Source organism: Typha latifolia, chromosome 1 (assembly GCF_019914945.1).
Source record: "Typha latifolia isolate L0001 chromosome 1, TyphaL0001v2, whole genome shotgun sequence".
Classification (NCBI taxonomy): domain Eukaryota; kingdom Viridiplantae; phylum Streptophyta; class Magnoliopsida; order Poales; family Typhaceae; genus Typha; species Typha latifolia.
In genome coordinates this window covers 23,538,573-23,550,594 of record NC_133086.1, presented here as the reverse complement: position 1 = coordinate 23,550,594, position 12,022 = coordinate 23,538,573, and the positions used below count along the sequence as shown (strand labels likewise).

The 12,022-nt window shown below is 39.6% G+C and overlaps 3 protein-coding genes across 3 annotated transcripts; all 3 read right to left on the bottom strand.

The window, feature by feature from the left end:
• Positions 1-38: 38 nt before the first annotated feature.
• LOC140800025 (tonoplast dicarboxylate transporter-like) lies at positions 39-1,992 on the bottom strand. The gene is made up of 5 exons (XM_073154655.1): positions 1,753-1,992; positions 1,156-1,636; positions 998-1,041; positions 820-915; positions 39-719 (listed from the first exon to the last, which is right to left on the bottom strand). The coding sequence occupies exons 1-5, from the start codon at positions 1,975-1,977 to the stop codon at positions 171-173; spliced, it is 1,395 nt and encodes a 464-aa protein (XP_073010756.1). The 5' UTR covers positions 1,978-1,992; the 3' UTR covers positions 39-170.
• Positions 1,993-3,226: 1,234 nt separating this feature from the next.
• LOC140788326 (tonoplast dicarboxylate transporter-like) lies at positions 3,227-5,537 on the bottom strand. Its single transcript, XM_073137538.1, has 6 exons — positions 5,005-5,537; positions 4,447-4,924; positions 4,312-4,355; positions 4,141-4,236; positions 3,549-4,059; positions 3,227-3,456 (listed from the first exon to the last, which is right to left on the bottom strand). Exons 1-6 carry the CDS (start codon positions 5,407-5,409, stop codon positions 3,422-3,424), a joined length of 1,569 nt encoding a protein of 522 aa, XP_072993639.1. The 5' UTR covers positions 5,410-5,537; the 3' UTR covers positions 3,227-3,421.
• Positions 5,538-8,039: 2,502 nt separating this feature from the next.
• On the bottom strand, positions 8,040-10,469 carry LOC140788334 (pirin-like protein). The gene is made up of 6 exons (XM_073137551.1): positions 10,208-10,469; positions 10,069-10,118; positions 9,931-9,969; positions 9,826-9,854; positions 9,563-9,729; positions 8,040-8,871 (listed from the first exon to the last, which is right to left on the bottom strand). Exons 1-6 carry the CDS (start codon positions 10,321-10,323, stop codon positions 8,367-8,369), a joined length of 906 nt encoding a protein of 301 aa, XP_072993652.1. The 5' UTR covers positions 10,324-10,469; the 3' UTR covers positions 8,040-8,366.
• Positions 10,470-12,022: the final 1,553 nt, after the last annotated feature.

Genomic DNA, 12,022 nt, shown 5'->3' with positions numbered 1-12,022 from the left:
ATGAATTTAACCATAGCAATGTGGCTATATCTTCAGTCTCTTGTAATCTCTTCATCTCTATGTACAATTGTTGAGATGTTTGTCAGGATTATGTGGTCCTGAAAACAAATGTACCTGCACAGACGAAAGAAGATTAGAGGTTTGCAGACAAATTGTACAGTGAAGAAGAGCTATTCTAAATCAGCAGAAAGTGTAATAGCTTCTTTACCTAATGTGGGCATCAGAAGTGACAGTGCTCCAATGCTGACAACCTTCAGTGGCAACCCGATCTTAATCATATCCTTGATCGCAATATGTCCGGTTGTGAATCCGACTATATTTGACGGTGTGCCCGTGGGGAGCAAGAAGGCGAGCTCAGCACCAATGGCCCCGGGAATCATTAGCACAAGTGGGTGGATGCTGATAGACTTGGCGAGTTGGATGAGGAGCGGGATGACGAGCGTCGCGGTGGCGTTATTGGAGGTGAACTCAGTGAGACTACTGCTTACAAAACAAACTAATGGAGTGATTACTAGCGGTGGAGCTGTCTTCAGAAATCTCAGGCTTGTCGATAGGATGTCAGCAAGGCCACTCGATCGCACACCATCAGCTATTGCGAAGCCTGCCCCTAGTAGCAGTATGACACTCCAGGGGATCTTCTTGCATTTGTTCCAGTCCATCAACTTCTCTCCCTCTTGCTTTTTGTTTGGAATTATGAATAATAGAGTTGCCATCATCACCTGCACAGAAGAAAAGGAGGTTCTCAGGTCTAATTCTTCTCCCCTTTATATGTTTTAATTAATCTCGTGTGTTATTAGTCGATTTCATGTCTAAACTTACACTAACAGCTCCATCACCAACTTTTCCATGAAACAGAGATCCCCATCCAGGAACTTCATCTGTTATGCTTCTTGTCATCCATAAAACTACAAGGGACTGCATTGCCAATATTAAAAACAAATTGGTTAAAATGAATCTTAGTATTATTAAAAAGACTCAAGAAGTTTATGGGACATACTGAAAACACTGCCAGGATCATCTTCTCAGCAAAATCCATTGGTCCTGTTAAATAGACAAGCAAATCAGTAGAAAATATACTTAATTATAAGAGGTATCCTCAAGCTATATAATGACCAATTGATGGCTTTTCTGAATAAATATATATGTACTGCTCACCTAGAAGCTCTTTCTCTCTTTTCAAGCTGCTTTTGTCCAGATATGCTGAAAGTACACTTCCCGAACCCTTTGAGAGATAACAAAAGCAAAGCAGACCCCACAGAGCAAAGAATATTAGCAGTGCCAATGGGAAGGCAAAGAGAAACCAAGTGCTGAAACCGATGGGCATCTCCTGAGGAAAAGAGCTCCCCCACATCCCCACCAATATGAGATTGACACCAGTGCCCGTCAGTGTGGTTATCCCTCCAATGGCAGCAGAGTATATCACCCCCAGTATCACAGCTTTGCGGAATCGGACTACGTCGGGATGCACCTCATCGCCTCCGTCGGGAAGCCACTGTAGTATGCCAGTTGCCACCGGCATCATCATCACCGCTGCTGCTGTGTTCTGCATCCACATGCTGATGAATCCAGTTGTGGCGCAGATCCCGAGGAGCAGCAATGGGGGATTCAGAGGATCCCCACAGAACAACAGAGTTACCTGCCCATAAAAAAGTGATGCTTGTGATCAGTATAGTTTGAAAACCTGGAGATTTGTTCTTAATTGTCATAGAATGCAAACTAGTGTTAAATATGGGAGATAGAGTTGGAGCTCACATTCAGGGCTAGTCGTCGATGGATGTTGTAATGCTCGACAGCCAATGCGAGTATGAAGCTACCGAGCATGAGGGAGATGACGTCGTTCATGTATGACCTTGTGACTTCCTCAGATGAAGCAATTCCGAAGAGGGGGAAGAGGAAGAGAGGGGACATGGAGGTGATGGGCATCGGGATCGCCTCGGTGAGCCACCATATGAATACCCAGGAGAGGACGGCGAGCATGTTTCGGCTTGACGGCTGCCCATTGATATCTACAAAGAGGCATATTAACATGCATACAAAAGGTCCAAGAAGGATGAAGAGATAGTTGGTGTTCAAGACTTTCTTAAGAAGTGAAAGGTGGGGGATCTGGGAAGGCCTTGTAATGGGTAGAAGAGGAGTTTTGGAGTCTTCCATTTTGGAAGTGGTTGTGGTATGTATAGTATACTTGTATTGTATGTCTGGTAGGCTATATATAGATTGCCAATTTGTAGGTGAATGCTTCCAGTTTGATAGTTTGGAAGGAGCTCATGGATTCTAATGAAACAGCTTGATTGGGTCATGGCTTATGCAGCTTCTCTCTTCCTTCACTACCTGCTGATTTGAAAACAGTCTAAACTCAAAACATCATACTGGGAGAGAGGGACAGAGAGGGAGAGATAAGAGTCAAGGTGGTATATGGAAGATGCCAGGTATGCCAATTGCCAGATAAGGATGCTGTCATTGGCTCTGTGGGTCATCCTGCCTTGTCCTTTTTATACATATGGGCAATATGAATATACTTCATCTTATTCTGACATACCGGTAGGTTTGTGAGATATAAATTAGTCAATGATGTATAGTTTTAGTCCTAACTTTTTATAGAGAAATAAGATCATTTCATGTGCCAATCATCAACCCTTACCTAAGTAGGAAAGAACAACAGTTCCATTCTGTTCAAAGTTTGTGAGGAGACCATACACAAGGTCAGTTGCATCTTAGCTAGCTTTTGCTCTTTTTACGTATTCCGTGGTATTTCCATTTATTCACCTAGTCTTTTGCAGCTGTTAATAGATGCTTCTTATTGAAGCCCTCGAGTATTCAAGTCTTAATGCATTTATCAACTCAAATTATAAATCTTTAGCAACTACTATTCTCTACATAGTAGTATTCAAGTCTACTTGCTCTAATTACTTACGTTTTTTTTTTTTTTTTTTTTTTTTTTTGGTCTTCACATTATATTAAAAAAAAAAGACAAACTTTGGCCACGAAAAATCTAGAATACTCGTCACTTGGGGTCCAGAATGGTGGATCTTTGCTGATTAATTTACTCTTGTGCTTAACATATCTATCTATGTAGCATTATTATTTACATTATTGGTTTCTTTAATCCAGGAAACTCGTAACTTGGAGTACGATATATATTTATATATTTCGACATATGGCCGTCTAGATGGATACAGGCATAAAGCTGCTTTGCTATGACTTCTAATAGATTATAGATGAAGGCAAGTTGTGAATAAAATAATAACAGCGATAGGAATCATAAGACCCCCTCCCTTATCCATTAGCTTCCAATAATGATTTATAATTCCTAGAAAACATCTCTGTGGCTTTCTTACAAAGAAATTTACCAACTTACAATAATAATAAAAAAAAGCCCAATGAGGTCGATACATACTATACAAGCCTTGGTTGACTAACTTTGCTATAACTTCTTATTTGTGCCAAAAACATATGGTCCTGCATCAATTAGAAAACAAAGGAAGGAAGAATCAAACAAGTGCTACTGCAAATTAAAGGCATCAAGGTAAAAACAATGGAAGATTACTCACCCAACGTCGGCATAAGTAGTGTAAGAGTCGCAATGGCTGCAATCTTTAACGTTAGTCCAGTCTTGATCATGTCCTTGATCTCAATGTGCCCTGCGGTGAATCCCATTGCATTGGAAGGCGTGCCAGTTGGGAGCAGGAAGGCGAACTGCGAGCCGATGGCACCGGGCACCATGAGGAGGAGAGGATGCACCCCCATGGATTCGGCCAGTTCGATGAGCAGAGGGACTACAAGAGTAGTGGTCGAGTTGTTTGATGTGAATTCTGTGATACTACTGCTCACAAGACACACCAACGGCGCAATTGCTAGGTATGGAGCTGCCTTGAGGAAGCCGAGGGCTGCGGAGAGCACGTCGGCGAGGCCGCTAGTTCGAACGCCGTCGGCAATCGCGAAGCCCGCCCCGAGGAGGAGAATGATGTTCCACTGGAGCTTCTTGCATTTGTTCCAGTCCATTAGCTTCTCTCCTTCATTCTTCTTGTTTGGAATTATGAAGAGCAAGGTTGCCATCATCACCTGCATCAGATGAGAGAGAGATTATTTTTTATGCCTTCGTGGATAAGGCTTGCTTTATTGCACCAAGAAATGGCTACTTACACTAACAGTTCCATCACCAACGTTGTCATGAAACAGAGCTCCCCAACCAGGGAGATCATTGGTTAGACTTCTAGTCATCCATAGAACTATAAGAGACTGCAAAGTTTACAGAGAGTTAGAGATCTAGGAAAAGTATTTGTTTTAAAGTCTTAGAGAAGAAGTAAAACTTACTCCAAACACAGCTAGGACCATCTTCTCGGCAAAAGCCATTGGACCTGTCACAATTAATAGTGGGTCTTAAATCAATTTATTTGCAATAGGAATTCTACAGAAGGAAGAGAAACAGAGGAGCCCCTGAATTATTACCAAGTAAGTCAAGCTCCCTTTTCAAATGGTTTCTATCTAAGTAGGCAGAGAGAGCCTTCGCAGTATTCTTTGAGCAGTAAAAGAGGCAAAGGATACCCCACAAGATGAAGAAGAGAAGCAGAGCCAGGGGAAAACCAAAGAGGAACCAAGAGCTGAAGCTGATGGGTTCCTCGTCAGGGAAATAACTTCCCCACATCCCCACCAAGATGAGGTTAACTCCAGTGCCTGTCAAGGTGCTCATCCCTCCAATGGAGGCGGAGTAGATGACTCCTAGTATCACTGCCTTGAAGTACTTCTTGACATCAGAACTCAGCGAGTCCTCATCAGGGAACCTCTGAATTATCCCGGTGGCCACCGGGATCATCATCACCGCCGCCGCCGTGTTGTGGATCCACATGCTCACGAACGCTGTCGTGCCGCAGAGCCCCAGTAGCAGCAACGGCGGATTCAGAGGATCCCCACAGAACAATGAAGTTATCTGTTGGAATTATTGCGCAATTCCGATCATTTCTAGATAACTTTATAGTACGTAAAATTATAGGGGTGTCGTGAACTCACATTGAGTGCTAGTCTTCTATGAATGTTGTAGTGTTCAATGGCCAGCGCCAGTATGAAGCTACCAAGCACAAGAGCGATGACGTCGTCCATGTAGGCTTTGGCAACGGCGTCGGCGGTAGAGATCCCGAAGAGGGGGAAGAGGAAGAGAGGAGACATGGAGGTGACGGCCATCGGTACGGCTTCGGTGAGCCACCACAGGAAGACCCACGAGAGGACGGCGAGCATGTTGCGGCTCGAGCTCCGGCCGTCGAGGTCGACAAAGAAGAAGATGAGCATGCATGCTAACGGCCCCAAGATGATGAACAAATACTTGCCAGTTAAAAGTGATCTCAGAGGGAAGCGCGATGTTTGTATACGTTCACGAAGAGGTAGAAGAGGAGCTTTTGTGTCATCTCTATCAGCCATTATCGGTGATGAGAAAATATAGGCTTTTGAGCTCTTAAATTCTTTTTATAGTTTTAAGAGAGGAAATGGGATTCTTTGGCAGCAGCTCAAAGAATGGAGGAAAAGTATGTTGGTGGTGTACAAATTATATTTCTCTTTTACATGTAAGATTAATTTTGAGCAATTGAATTTGCCCAACTGGGATTCCAATAGCCAGGTGTAGTGGATAGAGATGGTGAGTCACCAATGTTTGTGGCGTCTAAACGCTGCACTCCATTCAAATATATATACTAGAATTACACTTTTGAACATAATTTTCATATACTCTTTATAAAATATAGTAAGAAATTATAAAATTCAAGGCAAGTTTAATCAATAGATTGTAGTGGAGAAATCCTCAATCCTTAGTACAGTGGAGAAAAGGAGAGATGAAGGACAGTTCCAAGGCGAGATTCACATTGTGCAGCAAAAAAAAAAAAAACAAAACAGAGTTCCTAGAAATTTCTTCCCTTGCTCAGTACTGAAATTAGAAACTTTTGCCTTCTTTTCTGATGGAACCTAATAGTTTGTCATCCTTCAATTCATGAGAGCCATGACAATTAGATGCAATTATTTTGTACAATTATTAGTTCCTACTCGATCGATGAAAAGGATTGATGAAGGTGGTCCATCCACTGTGTGAGGAGGAGGAGCTCATGCGTCCACATCCAAACTAATTAATGGCAGAGAAATCTTAATCATGTCCATGAATCTTCTACATGTTTTGAGATACAGATGATACCTTCCCGGGATAATAGAACCCAACTGGGACAGTTCTTATGGAGGAATCCAAAGTGGTTATTGATACTTGGTAGCTTTGTATCTCAAGGAAATTATGGAGGAATCCAGACTGCCAGAGCCAAGGAAATTATGGAAGTAAGATGGATGCATCTCAAGCTTCTAATTGCGGTGGCGTGATGAGATGAAATCTTTGGCTCCTGGCTTTAGCTTCGGTGGCATGCAATTACGAGTTGAGTTGCTTCTATCTGGGGGCAATGCAATGCTTTTGGCTATGCCATGACGTCCATAGAAGAGAATTCATTTACGGCTTTTGCAAATGTTTATAAATAATGTTCATAGGATTCGAACTGAGTCTTTTGCTTCCAAATTTAAGCTAAGGCCAAAATAGAGTTCACCCCTTAGTTTGTACTTACTTACTCTCTTTATATTTTAGAGCAACGATTCGATACTAACCAATTAGTTATAAAATAATATTTATCTATTAGTAAATTAAAATATATATAAGATATTTTACATATGTGTCTTAAATACTAAAGTTTACAAATATATAAAAAGAAATTAAAATGGAAATAAATTGTAATTAAAATAGAGCACATATTACAGGACAGGAACTGAAAAGGACAGAGAATTTACACTTGCTCTAAAACTTATTAATCGAGCACATATTTTCCATCTTTCCAGCGTTTAATTAATGATGCTTTCACCCCCCTCAACTACTTGGAAACATCTGAGGAATGGCACGAGAAAGTAGTGAATAGTGATCTTATTTTGGTCAAGGTGTTGGACTTCTGTGGCATGCAACGGTGGTTGCATTTGTCTGGCGAATTGTCGTCAGGTATCAGGTCAGAGACTCAGGAGGACTGGAACAACCCAGCTTGATTTGGATGCTGAAAGACTGGTACTGCTATTAGGTTTTAATAATAATAATAATAAGATTAAGATTCTTAAAACGGAATGCATTTATATTACATACATACTTTTTGATAATTGAAATTAAAATGCATACAGTTTATATAAGTAAAATTGTGTGTAAATGACCCCTGTTAGATAGTTAGATAGAGTCCGGGAACTCGAATGTTTTGGTGCATCAAAGAAATTTTTTTTTTCCAAGGGTTGGAATATGAAATATAACACTATAAAATATAAAAAAAATTAATGGATCATGAGGCTAGAAAAGAATAGGCTCTTTTCAGTTGGGTTGGGTTAGCTTTGTTCGGATTAGATCGGATCATAATACAAATACGAACATAACTTATTTATTAAATAAAATAAAATTTTTAAATATAAATTTAATTTTTTTTTTGTTAAATAAGTTATACGGATCCTAAACGGGTTATTTAAGTTATTTAAATTTAAAAAATTATTTTTTAAATTATAAATATATTAGTCAAGTCAAGTAGATTATCTAGGTCCATGGATCAGATCATAAAGGGGCTAAATATATTGAGATAGTAAACATGAATATGACTAATTTAATAATTGGATTAGATGAATTATAACTCAAATTTACTTAAAAATCAGTTTATTACATCGGATTATTATGTCAAATCAAATTTTATCATCCAATCTTGGATATATAGATTAGAACTATCCATATATTAGTAATCTGATGAAAATTCTGCCAGATATTAACTCTAATGCTTCCAAGGTTATTTCAATTTATAGCATTTGTTACTGGACTTCAGTTGCCGACCTCCAATCTCAAACGATTAGGCAAATATAGAAGAAATTTCTTTTTCTTTTCTTTTGTCTTAATCATCTAGAAGAAAACTTTTTTTTTTTTTGTTCTTTTCTTTTGTCTTATGTTAGCTCTACTTGTGAAGTTTCACGTTGTCATTTGGTTGGGTAAAGTGAAGAGTATGCCAACAAAATATCAAAGTAAACCTTGTCATTGTAATTGTACAATCACTGTCTCAAATTGACAATATACTGTACATTAATTACACCAACTCGTAATGATTTAAAAAGATCAACAAACTGCAACATAAGGAGGGGGAAAAAAAAATCTACAGTTCAAGAACCTGGGACTAGTTCTTCTAATTTCCTCAGGCTAATAGAAGCAAATAATAAACAATGAATATTATGACAAACTCTACAATTGAATTATTATTATTATTATTATTATTATTATTATTATCTTTCACTCTCCTATGGTGTAAGAAAATAAATAAATGGCAGGAAATTTGTTCTCATGAGCATCAAACTTCTAGGTCAATTAATGCCCCTGATCTCCAATGCTTGGCCTTCTCAAACCCATTGATGCAATACTGGAAATCGTCAACCGTCCGATCGATCTCCTCGTCGGTGTTCATCACAAAGGGCCCTAATTGGGCCACTGGCTCACCCAAGGGCTCACCACCAACGAGCACAAACCTTATGGGCTTAGAGGACTTGTTCCAGACTTCCAGCCCATCTCCTTGGCCCAAGAGTAGAAGATGATGTGGGCCAACTGGGCCGGATCTTTCAGAACCAAAGACTCCTTCCCCTTCAAGAACATACACAAATGCATTCCAAACTGGTGGAATTGGTTGGCTTAGGAAGGCTGATGGCTTGATTGTGAAGTCTAAGTACATCGTCGGCGTCCGCGTGTACACCGGAGATTGGATGCCCATCGACTGGCCGGCGATCACGCGGACGGCGACACCGTTCTTTGAGGTGCATGCAATGTCTTTGCTTTGCAGTTCTTGATATCTTGGCTCAATCCTGCAATTATAATATGATAAGAACTCTCTGCATTTTGTAACAGTGATTTGTAGTTAAGAAAGTTGAAGGAGATGTGATTTTAAAAATAGGATCAATTGAATTTGAGATGGTGACAGTGCTAAAGAGGAGTCAGTAGGTAGGTGGGAAGTTTAGATGTAACTTCCTCAGGCCTACTTTTGCCCCCCTGAATTTGAACAAAATTTATCTCGAAAAAAATCTCGATTTCAAACTGGTATTCTATCAATATCAATATCTTCTGAATGACATGTTTAATGTCCACTATCTCAGAAGAAGAAGTCCTTGTTTCTTTTTTTTTCAGAAATGATGCTGAAAATAAGGTACTATAAACCATTAGTTTATTATTGCCTAAATGCAAGAATGTAAGCCTGCAATGCTGCAATTTTATAAGAGTTACAAAGACTTTGAGATAGTCTAAACTCTAAACTAGCATGTTTTACACAATGCCTGAATCATTAGTCCAAGTCTTCTAAGTTACCCCACAAGATGGTTATCAAATTGCCATCATACCAAGCATCTTTGTCCCTAGATCCAGATCTACTAGGTAACACGCCTAGAGACTATTATAAATTGACTGGAAATAGACACTTGAATTATTCAGTTAACTTAATCAGAAAGATTGTTTGACTTTCTTGATATATATTACTTGAAGGCAGAGAGTAGCTGTGCTCACATTTTGTTCTTTGAGGAGAGGTTGACCCACAGCTGTAGCCCTTTGGAGGTCCCCTGGCCCGCTGGCATCTCCGAATGCACGATTCCCCTGCCGGCCGTCATCCATTGCAGATCGCCGGCCTTTATCGTGCCCTTGTGGCCCTCGAAATCCTCATGTGTGACTGCTCCCTGAGTACCAAGAGAAGATGAAAAGCTCAATTTGATGCCTGCCTTCCATTAAAAGGAAGATATTTTTTGTGGTTCTTGCGGGCATAATGTACATACCTCTAGCATGTAAGTCACAGTCTCAAAGCCTGCAATTTTGGACATAATAGATCAGCAAAATGCAAATGCTATAACAAATTTGCAGTTATATTAATTGCAGCATACCTCTGTGTGGATGATCAGGAAATCCAGCAGGAGCAGCAACTGAAGGTTTCGACAAGAGAAAATTTTCAAATTCATGGTCAGTTAAACAGAGATCATAATCTCATTACACTGGAACTAGACAACGAAACAAAAACTCACCTGAGAATTCATCCAGAACAAGAAAAGGATCAAAATACTTAAGCTCGAATCTGTGGAAGTAAAGCAACAAAAAACCAATCAGCAAAACTAGGCCACATAAATACATCAAATTGTTCAAATCTTTTGGTGGGCTACCTACCTTCCAATGCTTCTTCTAACGACGGCTCCATAGCCTTCATGTTGAGGCCTGGCCTGAAACTTCCTGACGACATGGCGAGGCTTCTGCAGCTCAGATGGCTTCTCTGTTTCAGCCATTACGGTAGTTTCTGTGTGAAGAATTGGAATTGGGTAGAGACTGAGAATGGGTTATGGACTTGTTTGGTTTGAATTGAATCTTTGGAGATGAGTAGGTTTGGAAGACGAGGGCTTGGGCATTTTATAGTGGTAAAGTGAACGGTTCCGTTACTTGACACGATCCTCTTTTGTAGTCAAAGGAGAAAGCAGTTGGCCACTCGGTGTGTTGCTTTGGTACTCAACCTATCATTTTTATTTTTCCTTTTTCTTTCTTTCTTTCTTTCTTTCTGGGTGGGGGAAATGATAAATGTCTACCTACGGATTGTTGTCATGCTGATGTAATGATGAGGCTAGCTTTATATGTTTGTCTGAGATGAAGCCAATTGGAAATTTCTCCAACTCCAGTCGTTTGATGTGAGCCCATTCGCTTGGGTCATCTGGCATCATAAATATGCAACCAAGAACTAGGGATTCTAAAACAAATGTATAAAAATATCCAGTTGCACATCAATCAACAGTAGGATAAATTAGTCAAATAAGATATGCGAATTGTCCTGGAAAAAGATATGGGATTCATTTTAAACCTTCAAGGAGTTATTTTACTTTTATTTTAGACAAAAATTAAATTGAGAGGAAAATTGAGGACAAGATAATTATTTGACGTTTTTCATTAACGCCAAGGTCACAGAAAATAAAAATAAATGTCTATGTGTATTAACTCAAAAAAGATTTTTTTTTTTTTTTAAAAACTTTCATTTGATCGTCAAACTTAGGAAATATTGGCATATATTAATGACGGATAGCTGATGTTGGTGTTGCCTTTACCTGGTCCCCATGGTGATACTGAATGATGATTCGCCTGGTTGGATCGTAACGTTCTTTAACTTCTTATCTTATAATTTATGATAACTTTTTCGGACGCTCTCCTCTCCTAATCCATAATTAATTTAGGCGGATACAATCTGCGTAATATTAACGTATTGATGACGTCAGACTATAAGATGAGTTACTTACGTATCATGCAACGTGTTCCGAGATCTCTATCCATTTAGCCGTCTAAGCCCTCTAGATTCAATATCCTTCTTTCTTATCCTCTTTGCTATATATATATATATATATATATAAATAACTTTTCATTTGTAGTTGGACACTTTGCCAGATGAAATGAACTGAATATTCCATATATGAGTTGAATCAAAACCGTGTGCTATAATCCACTTTGAATCGTCCTGGGGGATCATATTAGCTGACTATAAATAGACGACTCATAAAACTTCTACAATCTTTAACGCGTATCATCCGCACGTCATGCCAATATCATGCAGAGTCGTATGCATAGACCGAGTCAGATTATGGATTTTGGTCGGCCCAGGATCGATCCGATCCACTGGCTACCAGAAACACGGCCCAAAGAATATATCACTTACCAAATGAAGCTGAAATCCTCTGAGACCCTACAACTATAAGCCTACAAATGCCATACAGACAAAGGGAAATCCTTGTCATACCCCATAAATGATTCCCTTCCACTGCTACAAATGAGTTGCCATTCGATCTGGCAGGGATAAGGGAAATATAAGATAACCTTCCATTAGTCGCCATCTGCACGTAATCTGGTTAGATTTATCTAACAATTTAAGGAGTGAGAGTTGCACAGCAATGCGGTGCCTCCAGGCTCCAAGAAATTATTTCCCCCACTTTCCAAATATAGACCTTTAAA

What these genes read in the sequence shown, in the direction of transcription:
- LOC140800025 (XM_073154655.1), bottom strand. Translation starts at nt 1,977, where the DNA reads ATGCTCGCCGTCCTCTCCTGGGTATTCATATGGTGGCTCACCGAGGCG. An exon ending in ATCGACGACTAGCCCTGAAT is followed by an intron (nt 1,637 to 1,752) that starts GTGAGCTCCAAC and finishes TTTTATGGGCAG; the next exon opens with GTAACTCTGTTGTTCTGTGG. An exon ending in TGATCCTGGCAGTGTTTTCA is followed by an intron (nt 916 to 997) that starts GTATGTCCCATA and finishes TTGGCAATGCAG; the next exon opens with TCCCTTGTAGTTTTATGGAT.
- LOC140788326 (XM_073137538.1), bottom strand. Translation starts at nt 5,409, where the DNA reads ATGGCTGATAGAGATGACACAAAAGCTCCTCTTCTACCTCTTCGTGAA. An exon ending in AAGGGAGCTTGACTTACTTG is followed by an intron (nt 4,356 to 4,446) that starts GTAATAATTCAG and finishes TAATTGTGACAG; the next exon opens with GTCCAATGGCTTTTGCCGAG. An exon ending in ACTACTTATGCCGACGTTGG is followed by an intron (nt 3,457 to 3,548) that starts GTGAGTAATCTT and finishes TAATTGATGCAG; the next exon opens with GACCATATGTTTTTGGCACA.
- LOC140788334 (XM_073137551.1), bottom strand. Translation starts at nt 10,323, where the DNA reads ATGGCTGAAACAGAGAAGCCATCTGAGCTGCAGAAGCCTCGCCATGTC. An exon ending in TGTTCTGGATGAATTCTCAG is followed by an intron (nt 9,970 to 10,068) that starts GTGAGTTTTTGT and finishes CGAAACCTTCAG; the next exon opens with TTGCTGCTCCTGCTGGATTT. An exon ending in TCCTGATCATCCACACAGAG is followed by an intron (nt 9,855 to 9,930) that starts GTATGCTGCAAT and finishes CCAAAATTGCAG; the next exon opens with GCTTTGAGACTGTGACTTAC.